Source organism: Emericellopsis atlantica, assembly GCF_019669845.1.
Source record: "Emericellopsis atlantica unplaced genomic scaffold F5Z01scaffold_22, whole genome shotgun sequence".
NCBI classification, from domain to species: Eukaryota; Fungi; Ascomycota; class Sordariomycetes; order Hypocreales; family Bionectriaceae; genus Emericellopsis; species Emericellopsis atlantica.
The window spans coordinates 13,647-34,026 of record NW_025764724.1 but is presented as its reverse complement, the minus strand read 5'-3'; the positions used below and the strand labels follow the sequence as shown (position 1 = coordinate 34,026).

Here is a 20,380-nt window from a genome sequence, read left to right as displayed (position 1 = left end):
AGTCTCCAAAAAGGGCACAGCAGCTTCGTACGGACATGCCGCTCGGTGGGCTACATAGTTGCCGACTAGCCGGGGAATTCTCACAATCAGTTAGCCTGCCCGGCTAGCTCAATCGGTAGAGCGTGAGACTCTTACGCCTAATAAGCGAGTGTCCACATAATCTCAAGGTTGTGGGTTCGACCCCCACGTCGGGCTATTCCTATGCTTTTTGCCGATTTAATGAACTATATATCATTCCCCTGCGATGCGTGGTCGGCTGGCAATGAATTTTTGAAGTTGTTGTAGATATCTGTGGGCGTGGGGCGCGCAGATGTGACAGTGGCGGCATGACCTGCCTAATCGGGACATGTGCCACGTGCAACCTTATTTGTTTTGAACCCCTGAAACGTCATTTTGCCCTGCAAGGCATCTCTTTTTGCACGTCATGGCTCGGACGGACTTTGGGGTCTATAATCTATTTCTCTGCGATCTTCAACGACAGTGCATGTGTGGTCAGCCAGCAAGCCCTCAATATTAATATGCATTCTCTGTCCTTCACTCTCGCGCTTTCACAGCGAAGTATACACGTACTGTTTACATATGGGACATGGTGGAAAGACGTGAAGCGGTCCTGGCAACGTGAGCTGAACACAACGTGAGGGCTGGCAATGACTTGGAAGGGCTCATCACGAATTTCGTTGGGGAAGGTTAGTGATGTCTTGGTTGACCAGCAGCGAGAACATGGTTCTTACTCGAAAATCGACGACCGCCACGTCTCTGTCTTGTTGAGTTGAGTATCGTCGCCTGGCACCGCTCACTTGACTCATCCACTGGGTTCACTTTCGTAACGCTTTTCTTTGAGTATGTATTTCAATGGCAGAACTAAACCAGGCTTGTGCTCTAGCAAGGTGACTATTGTTTGGCCTGAGACGAAATCAATGGCTTCAAAGAAGAACAAAGGGGATCAGAGAAACATCGCATCCTTAAGCGTAATGCTCTCGTCCAAGTTGATACGACCACCCCACGGCTGAGCAGAGATTGAGGACAAGCTGACGTCCCATCTCCACGACTACTGTAGGTAGACCACCATCCACCCCCCCCCCCCTTCCTCGGATTTTGTGACTCTCTTCGATCATCCTTACATCCTTCAACCATCCTGAACTCCCCAATCCACCATTACGCCATTCGCCGAGCATCATATTCATTGAGCCATCCCCAGAGCATCTTCTTACACTCAGCTTCCTTGCTTCCTTTCAAACTCTTGCGTCGACTTGGTCACAGTCCATCACTGTGCCTCCCCTACTTCTCTCCGAGTCCGTGCAGCTGAATGCAAACGACCCAGATCAACGACAACTTGCACGCAAAATGCCCTCCTCGCACTCATGGGAGCCGTTGCAGAACAAAAAGCACATTCTGCCATTCCACTGGGAAGCGGACCGTGTCATTCGAGTCCGAAAGGACGAGAGACATGACGCAAAAGTCGCCAAGCTCGCCCTCGACTACGACACAGACGAGTACGCAGAACTGCGTCAAGTTTTGTGTCGGCAGGAGGACAACCCACAGTCCTCAGCAGATGGGAAGGATATGATGCTGATTGTCGGCGAAATGCCCCAACCAGCTGCCCACGTCTTGGAATCCCCACCACCATTGGGCCGCAGGTCAAACGCCTACGAGGACGGTGAGAGGGAACAGATCTGGGCACACAATCCTGGCTCATACGTCGTGGCCATGTTCGTTTCGCATGAAAAACTGAACCTCTACTTCCTTGTGAAAGAGCGCGGCGGTCTGTATCATCCGCACCCTCTCACAAGACACTTGGCCAATGGGTCTTCTTTTTGCCCGAGATGGTACCAGAGCATGCTCGACAGGAGACCACCAAGAACGATCGAATGGTTGCGGTGAAGAAGAGGATTCTTGCAAAGGCCAAGGACATATACGCCAACTTCCGCCAAAGCGACGCCAGTGAGATGGACATATCTCACACGACGGAGGCAAGTGACAACACGTCAATGCACACCACACCGTCGCACATGAATGTCATGGCATGCATTCTTCTGGCCAAGCACACGTCGACCATGACAAAAGATCCCTTGTACGAGAAGACAATGCTCGCGGCGTTGCGAGACATTATGGAGCTGACAACACCTCATGATGAGCTGGTCGACTCGAACCCGTCCAATCTTGCCCTCGACGGGTTATACATATATCTAAACCTCCGACAAGCCATCCAGGTCGACGATACCACAGCCCACAAGGCCTTGAAGGACTGGAAAAAGGTCGACTACGATAACGTATTTTTGAAGGCTCGCGGCAGGTCCACCGAATTCCACGTCAACGTGACGTTGGACTCTATCAGCGCCCTTGGACGTGGCCTGCGGGTTGTTGGTGGTCTGATGGGAGACAAGGTTCTCCACCGTCACCGGATCCACTATATCATCGTCTGCTTCGCCAAGCGATGGGAGAGAAACCCTACAGTTCAAGAGGCCGACCTTGCGGAGCTGGTGTACGATGTGTATACGGCCGACATGTTATTAAGAAGCGATACTATCCATGCGCCCCTCGTGCTGCCATCTGACAATCCGGTCGATCCCAACGTCACATTACTGAAGGAACTGACGGTCATGCACACCAATTTTCTCCGCGTCGCTCGGGTACTGCAAACTGAGTACATCTGCTTGGCCATCAAACACCAGAATGTCTTCGGGGATTCTCAGTCTGGTGGCGACCACATGCTCGCCACCATGAGCGCCAATACGGGCGAGGCACTCCAAGACGAACTCACCAAAGCAGCTCAATGCTTTGAGGTAGAGGCAGCTCGAGGACTCTGTGTATCCATTAGTGAAGCACAGTTTATGGCCAGCATGCTAGGGGACTACATCAAATCCATTATAGGCAATGAATCATCCCAAAGCCACGCTCAAGACGGAATGGATATTGATGAGCCATCAGGTACTGCGTCAGTTGCGGGCACTCAACACGACGAGCCTTCTTCAGAATGGGAGGGATTCGGCGAGTCTTCTTCAGAATGGGAGGGATTGGATTGAAACAAAAAGCGGCGAAGGGTATCAGGCGTCACGCCATGGGAATTTTACCCGGAGAATAAAGGGGTGGACTGGACAGGTCAAGACGGGAAAGCAATATCATTCAGGGGTATTGTTTTTATTTAGGTTTTCGGCGCTCAATGTGTTTTCTATCCCCGTTGAGTTAATTCCACCGCGGATAATGGGGATTCACTTAATCTAAGGACTTTGTCTTTGCGCTTGCGCTGTCTACGTGATTCCCTCTTACTCTGATTGCGTGTTTATGGTACAGGCAACTCTACTTTCGTTTTTCCCACATTCCGAAGCGAAACTTATTTGCCTCTTGAGGATCGAGAGTGCTTTTCTGTTAGCATATTTTATCCAAGCTGACAGCATGGCACCAGAGATCGTGGCTGGCGTGCTATGTTGAAGCCTGTCGAGATCTTCATCTCGATCGTATTTTGTATGCCAGGGGACGGGAGGGGAGGCTTGATCACGGCCCCATCTCATCCATAGCATCTATGAATTTGTTAATGAAATTCATCCGTTGAGAAGTGAGTGTCGGCGCAAAATCAAGCCGTACCAGCTCCCAGGACTTGCCAGCATTTGGTTCCATATGACCAGCAACTGATGGCTCAAGGTTGGAGGCAGCCGGCTGGTCGTCGTCATTCACGACTGCATCCTGAGGCAGTGCGGTCGTGCCGTTATCTTCGACACCAGCGCCTAGAAAACGCTAGTAAGGATTAGCTGTCAGATCAGGGTTGTCGGCTTCATACGCTCAACGTCAGTTGGTGCCGTGTCTTCGGTGACAGTAGGGTTGGTTGGAACGCGTTCAGTCTCGCGCTGTTGTCCATTGTCGGAGATAATACGAAGATTTCCAGGGATATATATGCCTTCTTGTACTTGAGGCTCCCCCCGCTGTGAGCCTTCTTCCACTTCTCCGCGCGCTTCTCCTATCGTGCGCTTGTTGGTTACTGAGAAAACAGAATGCCAAGTGTCAAACATTGCTTTTAAATCAAGCTCGATCGAAGTCTCGGTGGGACTGTTCCGATTGGGCCGTGTATTTCAGAGTCGGTCCGCAAAACCCGGGCACAGCTTTCACGTCGGCCCGTTCACGTAGTTGTTCGTTGACTTAGAGCAGTCTTGTAGCTGGCCCAGTTGGGCTGGCAGGGCAGGGCCACGTCCAGGTAAGTCTCCGTATGTCTGGCGAGGATATCGAGGTCCAGCTCCCTGATTCTGATATGGTGGATGAGACCTTGCTTGGGTGGGCGTCTGGCAGATTGGGCCTCACAACAGCTGACACAACTCTCGCTATGCCGCGGCAGCTCGCCACCATATCGACGTAGTCGAACACTCGGTGCCGCTCCATGAACTTCGCTTGCCGTGTGCGAGGCCACGTTGACCCCAACGAGTTCATCCTGCTGGCTGACAGGAAGTGTTCCGGCAAAGCTGCCACCTTCATTGACAGCTCAAACAAATTGTCTGCGATTGTATCCGCAGCCGACCAAGATTCCGCCGCCGTTGAGCAAATGCGAGACTTCGAGCAACTGTCCTGCTCGCGGCACACTTCGAGCCGGGTTGCGCCTAGCTTAGCGATGGAACGACGTCTATGACAGAGCTGGACGTTATTTCCGGACCAGACACCCTCGATTCAATTGTAAGGCAACTAAGTTGCTTGGGGCGACTCAGATTTAATATTTGCACCAACCTGTCACTCAATGACCGAAATGGTCAGTGCCAATATTCACACCAACGTAACAGTCAACCGTCAGGAAGCTGAACTTTAATATTGAAACCAACCTATCAGCCAATCCTCTCGCTCTGCTTGTGACTCTAGCGCCACCGAAAATCCGGAGGCCTCACTCATCAAAGTAGGCCAAGCTCACACCATGCTGAAGTTATCTCGCCTTTTGGGAGTTGGGGGCGCGGCCGCCCCTATATATCCGTAGAAAGAGTCTTTGGCTTGCCCCCGGGTCACAGCAAAGCCAATATCGCCAGTGGCGATATTCCGGACATCACGCGGCATAATACATACCTCGGACTCACCTTGCCTCAGTCTGCACATGAGGTCTTGTCTCATTCCGCTCGTTGTTAGTTGGCTGCTGGGGTTGGTGTGCTTTGTTTCTGTCAGTGTGCTGATAGCATAAAAAAGTCCGCGTGTGAACATAAAATGCCAACATTGTATATAAACAATCCGGTGTCCGGTGTGTCACAGGACTGACGCACGATTGGCCCCTGTGTGTTCCTCAAAATCCTCCAATTCTTTCGGGACCCGAACGAGTTCTTTCTCCTCCATTGCTTCGGCTTTCTGCCACTCGAGTCCTGTTGCGAAAAGTAAAAAGGCGCAAATCCAGCATCCTGAAGACGCCAACACATAAAAAAACACAGGATCCATCAAAATTTCATCACAGAGCACTCTTCTCCATTGGAACGTCAGCCTCAACCTTCTGGTCAGGCCTTTCATTGGATGAGCTCGAGCTCAACATGTCATTGTGAGGGTGCACATGAGAGCCGTGACCTTGTGCAAGCAGGTCTTCTTGACCGTGCTTACGAGCCATCTCAAGCTCGGCATTCTTCTCCATCTGCTCAGGGTCGGCAGCGACGTTTGCGCCGTAGAGCACATTGCCCTCGCCGCGGCGCGAGGGAGGGATGAAGACATCGAACCACTTCGGCATGATAAAGCCACAGAAGATGATGAGGAGGGCAATATGACCGACGCCGAAGCCCATAACATGCAATGGGTCATTGCGCAGCTTGTAAAAGTTGGGGTAAGAGAACCCAAAAACGATGGCGAGAGCGGGTGCTGCAATGTATCGCAGGATGCCGGACCATACGACAGGAATGCTCCAATTCTTGCCCTGCCCAACGATAACGTTGAGGTCGCGTCGAAGTTGGTTACCCTGAGATTCTTGTTAGCGATGCAGCATTGCGATGCAGGCGAGGGTTTCTTACCGAGTAGAAGGCATTATACCAGAAACGCTCCAAGAAGACGTTCTGTCCCCAGAAACGGGGGGCCCTGGAATCGGGCTTCTTGCCAATACTCATAGAGCTGACGGTGCCAAGAATGTAAATGACAAAGCCGGCGATTGCACCCCATGGGGCACCGACAGTGTGCGCAATGATGATGCCGATGATCTGACCACCGAAGTAGCCAAAGTTGTAAAGAGCGAAAGAGGGCATGCCGACCTGCTCAACAACGTCCTGCCAGCGGTACACGACCATGGAGCAAACGCATTCAGCCCACACCACAAACACCAGGGCAACATCACTGGTCCAGCGATCAATGCCGGTGAGCAGGTAGTACCCGAACTGGGTGCAGTAGGGAATCGATAGCGCAAAAGATATCAAGACGGCGCCGGTGACGACCAATGTGCGGTTCCACTTGGGCTGAGCATCCATGATGAGGGTGACAACAGCGTCAAGCATGGCAAACGCGGAAGAGTAGCCGAGGACCATGAGAGTGAAGAACAGCAGAACAGCCCACAGGTTTGGCGCAGGCATCTCGACGATGGCGGCAGGGAGTGTCAAGAAACCAATGGAGAAGCCACCGACGGGGTTCTCGGGATCGGGGTACATGCCCAGGAAACCAACGACACCGAAGACGGCGAAGGCGGCAGTGTTCTCAAACAGCACATTGCTGGTCACGACAAGTATGGAATCAACCACAGCGTTGGAGTGCTTCTGGTTGTATGAGGCGTACGACGTGAAGTAGCCGAAACCAACACCTGTCGAGAAGAACACCTGACCGCAGGCTGTCTGCCAGAGACGGCCATCAGCGAGCGGGCTACTGCGCCACATGGCGAAATAGAGCTTGACGCCTTCACTGGCATTGGGCAGAGAGCAGCAGCGGCCGATGAGAATGATGGTGACCACAATGGGCAGACCCATGGTGAAGTAGACAACGCGACCCGTCAGGCCCGCTCCACGGAAGATGGAGACCCAAACGAGGAACCAGGTGAAGATGGTCCAGCCGACAGTCTCGCCAATGACAGCTGTACCCCTGTACTGGACCCAGGAGGCGATTTCTGCGTTCCCGTCTGTGAACTCCCCTGGCTTAGGCACAGGGTTGAGTCCCACAACCTTTTCGTAGAATGCGGTCGCATCGTCCTTCCACGGCAAAGGGCTTTGGAAAGAGTAGCGGAAGTATGTCATGATCCAAGCCAAGTTGACAACAAAGTACGGGCCAACGACGAAGCCAATGTACAGCATGGCAAGGCCTGTTCCCTTGAGCCGGTGGTTGATGCTGTTGTAAGCGACGACAGAGCCGCCTCTGTAGGCGTTGCCGATGGAAATCTCGAGAACCAGGACGGGGATGGCGATCAAGAAGACACACATCAAGTATGGAATGTACCATTGCAGACCATGATTGTTGTAAACGACGGATGGGTAGCGCAGCAGGTTGCCCATGCCAGCACAACCACCCATGCACGCCAGGACGAAGGAAGTACGTGATGGCCATTGATCACGACCGTCCTCTGCTTGCGCGGGAGGAGGCGCAAAGGCATGGCCAACAGCCTTGAGCACACCCATCGGTCCTAGTTCTTTGGCGCGTCGTGGCGCATTGCCCACGCCGGAGCCAAAGCTTCGTATGGCGTTCATGGTTGCCGCACACTCGTCCCGGGAAGACGCGTTGATGGAGGGGGTAAATCAAAGTTGTTGTTCAAGATATCATTGAAAACAATGCACATGTGAGATTGGAAACAAGTCGGTTGGTGATCCGAAGAGAGCGCAACGAGTGCGTGTGGTAAGAAAGGAGGATGAAAGAGGAGGAGCCTAGCAGAGCAGAGTTCGAGGAGAGACTAGAGGTATTAAAAATGGACAGCGGCGACTGGACTGCACTGGACTGGACCATAGATCGAGCAGGAACGACAGGAAGCAGTTCCAAAGCTACGTACCCAAGTGGAAGGAACGAGCACTTGGCGCTACGCAGTGCCATGCCGTGACTGGCGGCGATGGTGCTCGGAAAAGAATGCGCTGTGGGCTCCCGGCCATGTTGCTCGAAGAGGGGAGGGCCAGCCCTTGCTGACGTTCGTTGACCTTCGTTGCAGCTTTCGACGACAGCTCGGACGGTGAACGCCGAAATTCAAGAGACGATCACGACATGTTGGTCCGTTGGATCGATCCGTTCAGGGGTGCCCCTGCGCCAGGATTCGACCCACTGTTGAGCCGCAGCTGCCATTCACTCTTGAGGGTTACAGGCCTACCAGCAGCCCACAGTAAGCCCAGCCAGCACCAGCTAGGCCGTCATCACCCACTAGCAGCACCCAGGACAGCATTCGTCACGTCCCCGCTCCCAGCCCATCAACATCCCAATCAAGCCATAGAGTGGCTTGGCGCCTATTAATCCTTGTTTTTAAGCTTCTTCCACTTAAGCTCTTGAAGTCTTGAGCCCCATTGAACAAAAGTTGGGTACACACGCCGGCACGGGGAACTTGATTAATGTGCTGTGTCAGTCCTCGATTGAGCTTGCATGGGAGAGGAGAGCAAGAAGAGACAAGAAAAGGAAAGAAAGAAGAAAAGGACAACAGATAGTTCTACCTGGAGCAGAGTCGCTGCACCCACGACGTAACGTTAGGTTCCAGGGTTGACATGCGACTTGCGAAGGCCGCACAGGGCCCCGTCAAGCGTTCCCCACGACACCAATGACAATTGGAGCTCTGCTTATGAAATTGTCCTAGCTGCAGTGCGATCCCAAGGGCCGCCGGGGTTCGCGCACCCTTGAATTTGCGTACGACCAACAGCCACGCGACAGCGACCGACATCATCTTCAGAAACTCCAACGGCAGGCTTAGAGCTGGATACTAGTACTTGACGGCTGGTCGCTTGTTCTCTCTCTTGCTACATGCAAATACTTGGATTGGCTCATGGGACCATACTCTCCCTGAGTGTCGATGCCACGGCGTCCACCCCACGTTTCCAAGGGTCAAAACTCATGATCCACCTTATCGCATTCGAATCCAATATTCAACGTTAAAAAAAAACGCATCCCTCTTGGCATCGGACATGCCTAAGTCGCTGCCTAGCACAAGCCGGTCCATCGGCACATCGATTGGCAGTCGAAGCAGCCGACAGGTCAAGTCAGGGTGCAGAGACTTGCTGAGCACGGAGTATGCAGATGGTGATTAGGTGAGGATTCCATCAATGATGTAACACCCGTAGAACACAGGCTTGGGAATTGGGATTATGACCAAAGGAAGCCGGAAGGGTCCCTGCTGGCCTGCTGGGCCCTCTGTTCCGGCCGGCACCTGATTGACCTTGCGTCATGCGCTTGGCACGCCGCGATTTGTCACTGAGATGTCGTGCCCCCTTTGACGGCGGGTGGGCATGGAGGACACGCGCAGCCTGACACTCAAACTCGGCGACGTCTAACTTAGTGACCTGTTCGTGATTCGTGCTATCGTATACATAACCCCCAGCTATGAGCCGCCGGACCACCTAACTTATGTGCCACCTCTACTTGGAAAGGAGAGACCATGTCTCAGACCATGCGCGTCTGCAGCTCACGTTTCTCCTCGCGCAAGGCACGGAGCTGCTTCTCGTAGTCCTTGTTCACCCATTCCCAGTACGCTAGCCATGTCCCAGCAGCACCAGCGTTGCTTGTCGCCGCTCCAGCATTGCCCGTCAAGGCCTTCATCTTGTCACCCAGGAGCAGGGTCACTCGCAAGACGCTCTTGTTGGCCTCCTCCTGCTTCTCGATATCCTGCTTGACGGCATTCTCCTTCAATTTGACCGAGAGTACAGCCCGATAAGCCTCTGCGATCGAATCCAAACGGCGCGCTGTTTCTTCGGGGTCGATGACGGATAGCTTGGTAATCATCAAGTTGCATAGCTGTCGAATATCGTTGTCGTCCTTTAGTCCAGCGACGACGCGGTCGTAAAAGTCAATGTGGTTGATGCGACTGAAAGCGGTCTCCATAAGAGCATACAGAGTCTCATATGCGCTCTGGCCAATGTTAGCGTGTGGTCATGCGGATGCTGAGCGTGACGACGTACCTTGCGAACCTCCAAGCCATCATCGACGGTGTGTGTGAACGGTCCCAGCTTGACCTCCCTGATGAGCGCGGGCTTGATGACAGATTCCTCAAGGACAAAGGGGACGAGACGTCCGAGGTGAGGCAAAACTAGGTCAGGCTTGTTGTGTGTCGCCGAGTTCAGCGTGGTCATGCCTAGCCTGCGAACCTCCATGTCCTGATCTTGTAGGACCATGAGGAGCATGTCCACCAGGCTATTGCGCAAGATGGCATCGAATCCTTCCTCACTCTCCGGGAGCGTGTAGCGAATGGCCTGGACTGCCATGCCACGTACGGCGAGCGAGTCGTCTGACAGCAATGTCTGCGAATAGTCAGTATGCCAGTTTCACGAGGGGGTTTATGTGACCGACCTGAAGTCGCGGTCCGAATTCGGCAGGGCTCAGGATCACCAGGCGCCCTGCGCACTCTGCGCATACAATCTTGTTGTCAGCGTGTTCCGAGGCCTGCAGCAGCTTGTCCCAGATACCACTCGCATAACCGCGGATCTCGGCGGAAAGGCTTGTAATTGACAGCAAGATCTCCTTCAGAGATTGAACTAGAAGATACTGCGTGTTGCCGCCACTGGTCATTGTCTCTAGTATGGTAGGGAGGTAGGTTCCCACGTTGCCGGAGCCGGCTCGGCCCAGCGCAAGAGCTGCAGATAATGAAACCTTGTCGGGCTCCGAACCGAACTGTTCCAAGAAGAGATTGGGCTTCAAGGGAGATGAAGACCCTAGGCCTCTGCCGGCCTCGCCAAGGACAGCCAAAGCCAGGCTAAGTCGAGAATCGTCCTTGTTCTTTCGGCTAGTGCCGAGCTCTCCCACGAAGCTATCGACCGTAACGCCAGCAAGAGCACCGTCGCTCACCACGAGCAACGATCCAATGACTTTCCCGACCACGGCGGTGTCTCCCTTGATGCTGACATCCTGTAGGAGGGCTTTCATAAGGGGCGCACCGGCACCCGCTTTGCCCGCACTGGTCACCAGCTCGATGATGGCATCGCAGACAATGCTCGCAGACGGGGACGTGAGAAGTGCGCTTAGTGCAACGACCATTTCTTGGGTCATAACCAATTCGGCATGATCAGGCACAAGATGAGCAAGAATCACAAGGGAAGGACCAAGCAGGTGTGTGTCGCCGTTGGTGATGCTAGGCAATAACTGATCCACCAACCCATGAATAGTCGCGTCGTCCAGATTGCCGCGCGAGGCGGGGGCAAGAATCAGGTGCTTCAGGGCCACAATGCTTGACCCTCGGAGTGAGCGATTCGACTTTCGCAGCTGCACGGCGAGCTCAAGCGCGACCTCACGAACCCACGCTCCTTGTAGCTGCCCAGCTTGCGCGGTGGCAGCGACTTGGTCAACAGCGCGCACAGCAGCAAGCCGACTTGTCTCGTTCTTCAACCTCTCTTGCACGACTGCAAGGGCTGCGTTGCGCTTGTCAGTGGCGAGTAATGTGTCTCCTTCACCGGTAGATGTTCGTGATACGAGGACACCAAGAGCGTGAAGGGCACGCTGCCGTACTTCGGCGTCAGCATCGTTCGACGAGCTTCGCTCCATCACAATGTCGAACAAGGCGTTGATCTCAGTCTTGTGGTTTTGACTGGTGCCTTTAGCCCGAGGCGGAGTCGTGGCCTTGATGAGCTCCTCGATTGTGCGAATGGCCTCACTTGAGATCTTGTAGAACCGGTCCTGAACTGCAACTTTAACACCGGCGACAATGTCAGGCAGATATGCCTGAAGGCTGGCTGACGAGTGAGTCTTGGCAATATCGCTTATCAATCTTAAAGCCTCCACCTTGAGAGTGCTTGGAGTCGCAGAAGCTGATGTGCTGGTGCCGCCAGCTGCCGATGCCACGGTTCCTGAGCCCGATGCCTTGGCAGCTTCCACTACTGGCCCGATTACCGCGCTGAGGTGGTCTGTGAGACCGCCTCGCTGGACGGATACCGTATCGTCGAGTAGTCTGATGATGGCCTGCTTTGTCGGCACAGCTTTGCCTTTGAGATGCTTTGTGGCAGCCTTGATGATTGATGGCACCAAGCTGGCAAGGTCGGCCTGCGGGCCAGATAGAGGAATTTTGTCAAGGATAGGCGACCGGGAGCCGGGTACTTCAAGTGGTTGCGCGCTTCCGCCTACACTGCTTTGCCTCCTACGCTTCCTGCTGACGGGGACCTGGGCGCTGACCTCTGGCTCGAGTTCGTCCGAGCCCAAATCCGTTGCGTGCAGGCCTTCTCCAGTCCTCCTGACCAAGAGGGACAGAGTCGACAAGACTTCGAGTCGCACATTCTCTTCGCGCTCATCTATACGCTTGACCAACGGCGGGGCTGCTTGTTTGTACAGAACGCCGTTCTCGAGAAGTTCTCCGCTTCCCCGGGTCGCTATGAGTGTGTACAACGCTTTGGCAGCGCACCGGCGGACCTTCCAGCTGGCGTCGTCGTCATCGTCGTCGAAAGTATCGTCCTCGTCGAAATCATCGTCTTCGTCCTCATCCATATCGTCGTCCTCCTCATCGACTTCCATCTCGTCGTCTCCGTTCATTGCGTAATTCGGGTCGTATTTGAGGTAGCGTAAACAGCAGGCGATGAGCTCATCTGTGAAAGACTTTGTGTCCTGTGGACAGGCGGCCAGAAAAGCTTCAATTGTCACCAACGCGGCCTCGCGCACTTCATTGAACTCGAGACCGATATCTTCACCTTCGCTGACTTTTTGCATGTGCTTCTTGAGTTCAGAAGCCGAAAGAGCTTCAAGTATCAAAGGTGCGGTGCTTCCAACATGGCGCCCGAAGCGGACTGGGACAGATCGGGCCATGCTACCCAAAATGGATATATAGAGCTTGCGCGCGACTGGCGCAAGGTCAGGATGTCGTAGTGATTGGGCAATCCTTTCAACCGTCTCTTGAAGATGCTGTTCTGTCAGGTATACCGCCAGCATGGATACGGCGACGACTGCTCGCTTCTTGACGACCGATGTGGCTTTTTCATTGCCCAGGATGTTTATGGTGATCTCCTGCATAGCCTCAACCTCAACCTGCTCGAGCATAGGTCCAAAGCAGCGCACGACTTCAATCATCACGTCGATAGCATCGCCTCGGGCATCGCCTTCCACCTCGAGCATGCCCGCTGGCACTGGTGGTAGAGCGGCATGTTGTGTTTGGGGTACCTTTGTGTTAGGACCCGGGCCTAATAATCGGGGAATCAAGACCCTGCTGATCGCCTTGTATGATTCTTGTACATCACTATTGCTTGGAGTACCGGGAGTCGGTCGCGGAAGGGCAGTTATGACAGTTCGTAGCGCGAGAGATGGGACGGCCGTGTCGACAGCGTTCTTGAGCTTGAGCTGCGACAACTTGTCGATCATGGGCGCGATAATCGAGCTTGGGACCTTCTTTACTAGTGGACCAAGGCTATGATAATTCTCAGCAGTTGATCTCCTGTCCTGGGAGGTGGGCATACCATTTGATGGCCAGATTCTGAACTTCGCCATTCTGGTCATCCAAGGTCTTGATGACGTTGTCGACCGCCCTGGCGGCTGTGTTGTAGTCGTGGTGAAGAAAGTCGGCTTTGGCATTGTTTAAGAGTTGGAGCAAATCATTGAGTGACATGAAGCGCAAATCGGGGTCGGTCTCGTTGAGCTTTCCAATAAGGTTCATCACCGCTTGAGGCGATGCCTGCTGAGGGGCGGCCATGGCGGGAGAAAGAGTCAACGAGGAGAAGGAAAGCGAGCCTGTTGTTAACGAGAAGGTGACTCAATGTGATGTTTGGTGAGGTTTAGTAGAAGGTCAAAGCCGGCACATGACTTGCCTCCCCCAGAGTCTTTGAAGGAATGATGAAGCGAGGTTCACGCTGCGCTTGGTGGGGTGAAGCTCGAGAGATCACAAAGTCATTTGGAAAGCTCACAGCTACTCCGCGCCTGCCTGCCAGCTCCACATGCTGCCCCACAATTGCACGCGGCGCCGCCGACTTGGAGCCTGTGGCGGTAGTGCCACGGCTTTGTGGCTCAGGCTTTTAGAAATGGGGCGAAGCCAGTCGTCGGTCCAAGACGCCACGCCGCACGCGTCACGGTGAAATACAAGGACGATCAGGCACATGTAAATTCATGTCTTCAATGGACATTGCGACCACGACGTGCTCTGCATTGAAAGCTGATGCTGTTCTACGCCTTTTCCCTCAATTTATTGGACCGTCACAACCTTGCTCTTAGCTTCCTTTTGCTTGAGAGTTGCCTCGATCCAAGACACCGCCTCTTCCAAGGCCTTGCGAGGATCCTTCTTCCTCTTCAATAAGAACCCCTGGATCTCAGCCGGAGAGAACACCTGCTCCGGAACAAGCTGCCCGAACTTAGCTGCAATCTTCTTCAGCTCCTCCGGTGTCAGGGGTCCGCCGCCGTCGGCATCAACAAGGTAGGGCCCGATCGCCTCGACTGTCGATTTTGCCTTTTGTGCGCCCTTAACCAGCTGCTGTCGTGACCGCCTACTCTCGTACATCCTTTGGAATAGTTCTTCGGCCTGTGCACTGGAAGCGTTGGTGAACGCCACCTGGCGGTCAACTCGGCCGGGTCGAACAAGGGCTTCGTCAAGATTCTCCGGCTTGTTGGTCGTGAGAATGAGTACGCGACCTTCGTGAGATGCTACGCCATCGATGGCATTGAGCAACCCCGAGAGGGATATCGCCTCGGGGGCTATCAACCTTGTGTCTTTGCGGCGTGTCGTCTTCCTGCTCCTCTTCTTCTTGCGCTTCGATTTCTCGTCCGAATCAGAGTCCGAGTCGCTGGTGTCTGTGTCCCATTTTTTGGCTTTGCTCTTCTTTTCTTTTTTCTTGTCCTGGTTTTCCACAGTCTTCTCGGCATCGCCGTTGACGACAATGGCTTCCTCCTTAGTACCGACCCCCTTCTCCTTTTCATCGACCGTCTTGCCGACCACATCTTCCTGTTCATCTTCGTCACTAGCTCTTCGGAGCCCAGCAGTGTCGATGTCTTCAAGCAAGACAATGCACCGTCTAGGCAGCTTGGTAAACAGGACGGAAAGATCCTCCTCGCTGATTGTAGCATCCTGTAGGCTGATCACGTAGATGTCGATACCAAATACGCCTGCCAATGCGAAAGAGAAACTTGTTTTGCCGGTTCCAGGTGGACCGTAGAACAAGTAACCGCGTCGTAACGGGATGCCTCGCGAGGCGTACCATCGAGGTGTTGCAGGGTGCAGATACTCGTTGATATCTGCAAGGACTTCTTGCTTCTCCTGGTCTGCAAGTACGACGGTATCCATTGGCCGGACAGGACGCCGAGCCACTTGTTGCCACATAGACCAATGTTCTCTGCGGTTCTCCTTCTGCCGTGGACGGTATATCGTGGTCTTTTGGTGTGTGTCGTGGAAGAACTGCATTTTGGCTTCGCTAAGAAGCTTCTTGAGAGGCACTGAGTTGGTCCATTAGCTTGATGTGGGCGAAGCACCTCAACAGGGCGGATGACTTACTGATAGATCGTCCATAGCAGAAGATCCGGATTTCCTCCTGATCCTTTGTTGACTTGCCCCACCCAACACTCACAACTGTCTCCTTTGACCTTCTCAGACGGAAGTATGTTCGCTGATGCCAGAACGTGGTGGACCCCAAGGCGGGAACAAACCTGGGAGCTGTCCTGGCCGCCTGGTTTGAAAAGTTGAGATAGCGAGTCTCGCCGCCCGCGTCAGTCCAGAAGAGATCATTCTTGTCATCCTTCAACTCTCCCTCCTCGTCCAGCTCGTCTTCCCAAGGGCCACTCCATACAGTCTGTGCCGTGAGGAAGCGGTTGTTGTTGAGTTTGGGGTTCTTGCTAAGCCACTCCATTAGGTGGTTGTACATATCATCATCTCCGCTCACTGTGATACTACACATGAGATACCGCTCGATCACATCGCCCACATATGTTTGCACCTGGGAAACAAAATACTTGAGTGACCACAGAACTCCAAACAAAGTAAGCAGCAGCGAGGGGTCGATGCCTAAGTGGTCCGAGAGGCGGGTGTAGATGAAAAGTGCTATCTGGACCAAAGGCGACGTCGCGCCTAGTCCTGCAGATGCCAGAAGAGTATCTACAAGAGGCGAATGTAGTGAGGTCCCATTGCTGGTGTTCGTCGTATTCTTGGGCAAGGATGGAACGATGCCCAACTTGGCGAGAGAGTCTATGATGTTGGCTGCCGACATGTTGAGCATACCACCTGAGCACCACATGTGAATGAAGAACGAAGGGCGTAGCGTGGAGTATTTATACCTTTGGTATCCCGTTCAGCAGGCACATGCGACGAGATACCTACATGCAGGTTACATGTAGGCGGACACGTCGCTGACGAAGGCCCATGTGGATTGAAGCTAGTCTTCGTGGAGTAGTGGTGACTCTTTGTCAGTCACACGCTTGCTTGCACGTACCTGCACCACGCAGCTTGTCACATTGTTTGAGCCGGTGTGGGAGACTCGTCACTGGTCCATCGCTCCGCATCGACGTGTGACTTTTCGAGTACTGTCCCTGTTTGTATGCCTGATTCGCATTCGTGCTTGCAGCCTTGTCAGACTAGCGGTGTTGTGTGTGCCATCCGAGACAAACCAAGGCAGAACTCGTTGGTGGTTTTCGCCACCTTGACTAGGCTGCAGTCACGCTCAACGTTGTCACGTCTCTGCATCTAGTTTTGACTCATCGCAAATCTAGGTGCGTGAGTTTGAATAGTTTATAGTAAAAATCCATCACCTGAAAGCACCGGGCAAACAGATATGGTCTGCCTGTCCAACGGGACATACCTAGGGAAGGACAATGCCACAATCTCACCATACGTTGCATGAGCATAGAGATCACACCGGCTGCAGGTTTGCCCTCTACAGCGTGCTGTGGAAACCCCACCACGGTACTACCGCATGTCCTAATAGTACGCTACGACGCAGGGTGTGGATGTTGCGTGCATCCCCCACGATGACAGAGCTTTGCCCACAGGACACAAGCACATCTCGTTACCCGCGCCGTGCTCAATAAGGCTTTCAGGTCGGATGTTTGAGCCAGCGATGCGCCTCGTCGAGTTGGAGGGTCGGATCCAGGTACTTGGTGCCCCTTGTCGCGTAGAAATGGTCGTTCACGCACTTTCGGGAAGGGTGAAGATGTCATCACAACGGCGTTCTGGCGCTGTCAAGCTCAGTCTCTCGCGTCGCTAGCAGCAAGCTCCGAAGCTTGACAGAAAACCATGCATAGTGGACGATTCGGAGACAAACTGACATGGAATGGTCCGTACACGTATGGTAGATCAGCGAAACTTGTAGTGATTCGAAAGTCATCAGGAGTCAGGGGAAAGGAGAATGGATCAGTGCGCTTGCCTTATCGTGGATGTATCTTTGGCCGATCGCGCTGATTTGCTTACCCTACGCTATTACCCCCATGTCGCATCGCATCTCCAACTGGGAGAGCTCCAGCAAGTGTGGCATCGATTCTCAACCCACATGTCTACACGCCATGTCACAACCATCAGTTCCCTCGTCGGGGAAAGATGGCGGCCTACGCGTACCCAGCAATGGAAAGACAATCTATCATCGCCCTCTGAACCGCACAAAGACGGCTGAGATCAGCCAAGCCAGCTTTGCCTATCTCTTTGGAGAGATGGTGACCTATGCGCAACGGCGCGTCAAAGGCGTCCAGGAGCTGGAACAAAGGTATGCTACCTTTCGTCGGGCCATACCCCTACTGACAAGTCCAGGCTTAACGTCCAAGGCCATGCGATCGGCCTCAAGCTCCTCGACCTTCTCCTCCATCGCGAACCGCCCCGCTCCCAACACCGTCCGACCAACATCCTCGCCCTACTACACTTTATCCGTACGTCACTCTGGACGCATCTATTCGCGCGGGCGGCAGACCGTCTCGAGAAGTCGGCAGACCCCGAGAACCCCGACGACTACATGATCATCGACAACGAGCCCCTGGTGAACGCTTTCATCAGCGTGCCCAAGGACATGAGCAGCCTGAATTGTGCGGCGTTTGTGGCTGGCATCGTGGAAGGCGTCTGCGACGGTGCGGACTTTCCGGGCAAGGTGACGGCACACTCGGTACCCGAGGGGGAGATGTGGCCGGGCAAGACGGTGTTCCTGATCAAGTTTCGGAGCGAAGTGGTCGAGCGCGAGGCATACTTGGGCAAGAGCTGATTGTGTAGGGGACAAATTGTGCCACAGATCGGCGTTCCTAGGCGTTTGCCGGGCCTGGCTGGTATGCCAGCAAGTGATATTATGAATTTACGACTCCTAACGCCATGCTATTGTGTCACCAACGGCCAATCGCCATATAGACCGTGCTAATTCATCCTCTCGAACCAGTTACCGCGGCGCCTTTTTGCTCGAACCACCAAAAGCGTCCCTCTCCTTTGGCTGCTTCTTCATCAGCTCTGCCAATCCCAGGTCTTTCCACGCTGGCTCTTTGTTCTTTTGTGTTGCGCGTTGAATACCAAACGCAGCATGTTGGTCTGGAACCACGTCGTCTTCGTCTTCGGGGTTTATTGGCTGGTGTTGAGGCGGGACGTAGATGTCGTCGCTGGGGAGCTTGTCTTTGCAGAAGTCTTCGAAGATATCGGCATGGCGCGGCGAGCGCATGTGCACCTGTGTGAAGCAAGCGTCCTTGTTCTAGTCCTCGTTAGCTCCGCCCGTCGGCATATTCAGAGCGCTGACCATCGTGTGTGTATCGCCAGACGGCCACGGTGCATTGGCAGGAGTCTATCGGCGGGGCAGAGCTACGCGACGAGGTATGAACGGTCCGGTTATCGGTCGGCATCGAATCGGGGTGAAGCGATTTGACTACCCTATAGAATTCCTTGATGGATCCATCTAGTCACTTTGAGCCTTACTGATCGTGTTGCAACGTTTGATCTAGTGGCAGGTGAAGTACTCATAAAAGACCAGTTCACCGTTGCGACAACGAGGGGCTTTCAAAGCCATTGATACGTTCCTTCTTTGATCATTGCGATGGCAAGAATGTCACGTGCTGGGAACAATTCTAATGGACACAACGTACTTACATACCTCGCAATTTGCGCTGTCAATCACACTTGTTTCAATTCGAGTCATTGTAGTGTACATGGGAATTTGACTCGATTTAAATTCACGTGGTTCTATCCTCCTTCAATGCAGTTCTGCCGAGGGGTTCGTTCATTGCATCTGGGGCAGCTTGTTTACTTTGGACCCCTTTATGATCGCCTGGGATCATTGGGACTACTGAAGCAATGCAGAATCCAGCCCTGGCACTGCCCTGTCTCAGAATTTATCTCTCTGTGGAAGCACTCACAACAGCTTGTTGGAAAAGGCACATGCGTTATGCGCACAAAGTAAGGTATGGTGGGTGGATGTTCACCACATGAGACGGTCGTTCCTGCTCAAAGTGGCTGGCGTGGTCTCCCGACCCCTACCCCTCATCAGGCTGGCCAAATGCGCTCCCAAACACATCGAAGAATCCTCTTCCGTACTTCTCTCTTTGCACATTCCTCTATCTCAGTTTTGCCTCTCCACCCTCACGCCCCTATCATCCAGCAGCCATGAAGCTCACATGTCAGGCTTCCCCACTCACAGCCCAGCTGCCACACGAAATACGATTTGAGATATTCGTGCAACTCGCACACTGGGAGGGATACCATGCGCAAGACTTAGCCGACAGGTGCAATGCTCGGGGGAAACATCTTCGTACAAGCCACGACTGCTTTACTCCAGGGGAAGCCTCGAGTTCGACAGTCGGGAGCGAGGACCTCGACACTGACAACCTCGGAAAACATCTCCATACGAATCACGTCTACTTGACTCCCGAAGAAGTGGCGAACTCGACAGCGGAGGGCGACGAACTCGACATTGGCGACTTTGAGCACTGCCTGACAGACGTCATGAGCCTGGCACTCTCTTGAAGGCACTGGTACGAAGTGTTTGCCGCTGAGAAGACGCAAATTTTAAAATCAATGGTGCTTCCGGCCTTCTTCAACGATAGGCAACTTCTATCGCGGGCAAAGGTGCTGAGCAACGTTCAGATCCTGAAGAGGACCGTGGCAACTCAAGGCATATACCCTGGGACGAAACTTGGCGAGGCGTTGGACGAACTCAGGCTCCGGGCTGTCGCGTATCCAGATGCCCCCAAGGAATGTTGGACATTCGCCCACGTCCGCTCAATAGCAAAGAACAGTACACTGTATGGCCTATGTGCGTCAATCACTGTGAAGCACCTCCTTGAACGCAAGAGAGTGCCTGCTCCCTGGAACCCGGCGCTGCCTGGTGCCACTACAAGTGAGCACAAGAGGTTCCTGAAAACCTACTATCACCTCTCTACCTACTTTGAAGCGCAGCGGATCCGAGAGGAGTGGGCAAAGAGAATGCTCTTGCCCAATTTTCGGGCGAAA

The 20,380-nt window shown here is 53.7% G+C and overlaps 7 protein-coding genes and 1 non-coding gene across 8 annotated transcripts; 3 read left to right on the top strand and 5 right to left on the bottom strand.

Annotated features, from left to right (window-relative positions):
- Positions 1 to 97: 97 nt before the first annotated feature.
- On the top strand, positions 98 to 195 carry F5Z01DRAFT_t74. Its single transcript has one exon. It is a non-coding gene; the product is annotated as a tRNA-Lys (tRNA).
- A 1,995-nt stretch (positions 196 to 2,190) lies between these two features.
- F5Z01DRAFT_661002 (uncharacterized protein) lies at positions 2,191 to 3,207 on the top strand. The gene has a single exon (XM_046263864.1). It carries the CDS (start codon positions 2,373 to 2,375, stop codon positions 3,021 to 3,023), a length of 651 nt encoding a protein of 216 aa, XP_046116091.1. The 5' UTR covers positions 2,191 to 2,372; the 3' UTR covers positions 3,024 to 3,207.
- Positions 3,208 to 3,263: 56 nt separating this feature from the next.
- F5Z01DRAFT_638447 (uncharacterized protein) lies at positions 3,264 to 4,004 on the bottom strand (the record flags this gene model as incomplete). Its single annotated transcript, XM_046262369.1, has 3 exons — positions 3,264 to 3,518; positions 3,583 to 3,722; positions 3,776 to 4,004. The coding sequence occupies 3 exons, from the start codon at positions 4,002 to 4,004 to the stop codon at positions 3,264 to 3,266; spliced, it is 624 nt and encodes a 207-aa protein (XP_046116090.1).
- Positions 4,005 to 5,404: 1,400 nt separating this feature from the next.
- Positions 5,405 to 7,529, bottom strand: F5Z01DRAFT_626042 (sodium-dependent noradrenaline transporter; the record flags this gene model as incomplete). The annotated part of the gene is made up of 2 exons (XM_046261458.1): positions 5,405 to 5,899; positions 5,952 to 7,529. The coding sequence occupies 2 exons, from the start codon at positions 7,527 to 7,529 to the stop codon at positions 5,405 to 5,407; spliced, it is 2,073 nt and encodes a 690-aa protein (XP_046116089.1).
- A 1,651-nt stretch (positions 7,530 to 9,180) lies between these two features.
- On the bottom strand, positions 9,181 to 13,878 carry F5Z01DRAFT_234074 (armadillo-type protein). The gene is made up of 4 exons (XM_046258341.1): positions 13,461 to 13,878; positions 10,381 to 13,411; positions 9,993 to 10,331; positions 9,181 to 9,942 (listed from the first exon to the last, which is right to left on the bottom strand). Exons 1-4 carry the CDS (start codon positions 13,691 to 13,693, stop codon positions 9,478 to 9,480), a joined length of 4,068 nt encoding a protein of 1,355 aa, XP_046116088.1. The 5' UTR covers positions 13,694 to 13,878; the 3' UTR covers positions 9,181 to 9,477.
- A 301-nt stretch (positions 13,879 to 14,179) lies between these two features.
- On the bottom strand, positions 14,180 to 16,187 carry F5Z01DRAFT_638444 (BCS1 N terminal-domain-containing protein; the record flags this gene model as incomplete). Its single annotated transcript, XM_046262368.1, has 2 exons — positions 14,180 to 15,420; positions 15,479 to 16,187. The coding sequence occupies 2 exons, from the start codon at positions 16,185 to 16,187 to the stop codon at positions 14,180 to 14,182; spliced, it is 1,950 nt and encodes a 649-aa protein (XP_046116087.1).
- A 1,288-nt stretch (positions 16,188 to 17,475) lies between these two features.
- Positions 17,476 to 18,158, top strand: F5Z01DRAFT_676052 (cis-golgi transport protein particle complex subunit; the record flags this gene model as incomplete). Its single annotated transcript, XM_046265209.1, has 2 exons — positions 17,476 to 17,672; positions 17,717 to 18,158. The coding sequence occupies 2 exons, from the start codon at positions 17,476 to 17,478 to the stop codon at positions 18,156 to 18,158; spliced, it is 639 nt and encodes a 212-aa protein (XP_046116086.1).
- A 168-nt stretch (positions 18,159 to 18,326) lies between these two features.
- F5Z01DRAFT_676051 (Apc13p protein-domain-containing protein) lies at positions 18,327 to 19,070 on the bottom strand (the record flags this gene model as incomplete). Its single annotated transcript, XM_046265208.1, has 2 exons — positions 18,327 to 18,629; positions 19,026 to 19,070. The coding sequence occupies 2 exons, from the start codon at positions 19,068 to 19,070 to the stop codon at positions 18,327 to 18,329; spliced, it is 348 nt and encodes a 115-aa protein (XP_046116085.1).
- Between the last annotated feature and the right edge of the window lie 1,310 nt (positions 19,071 to 20,380).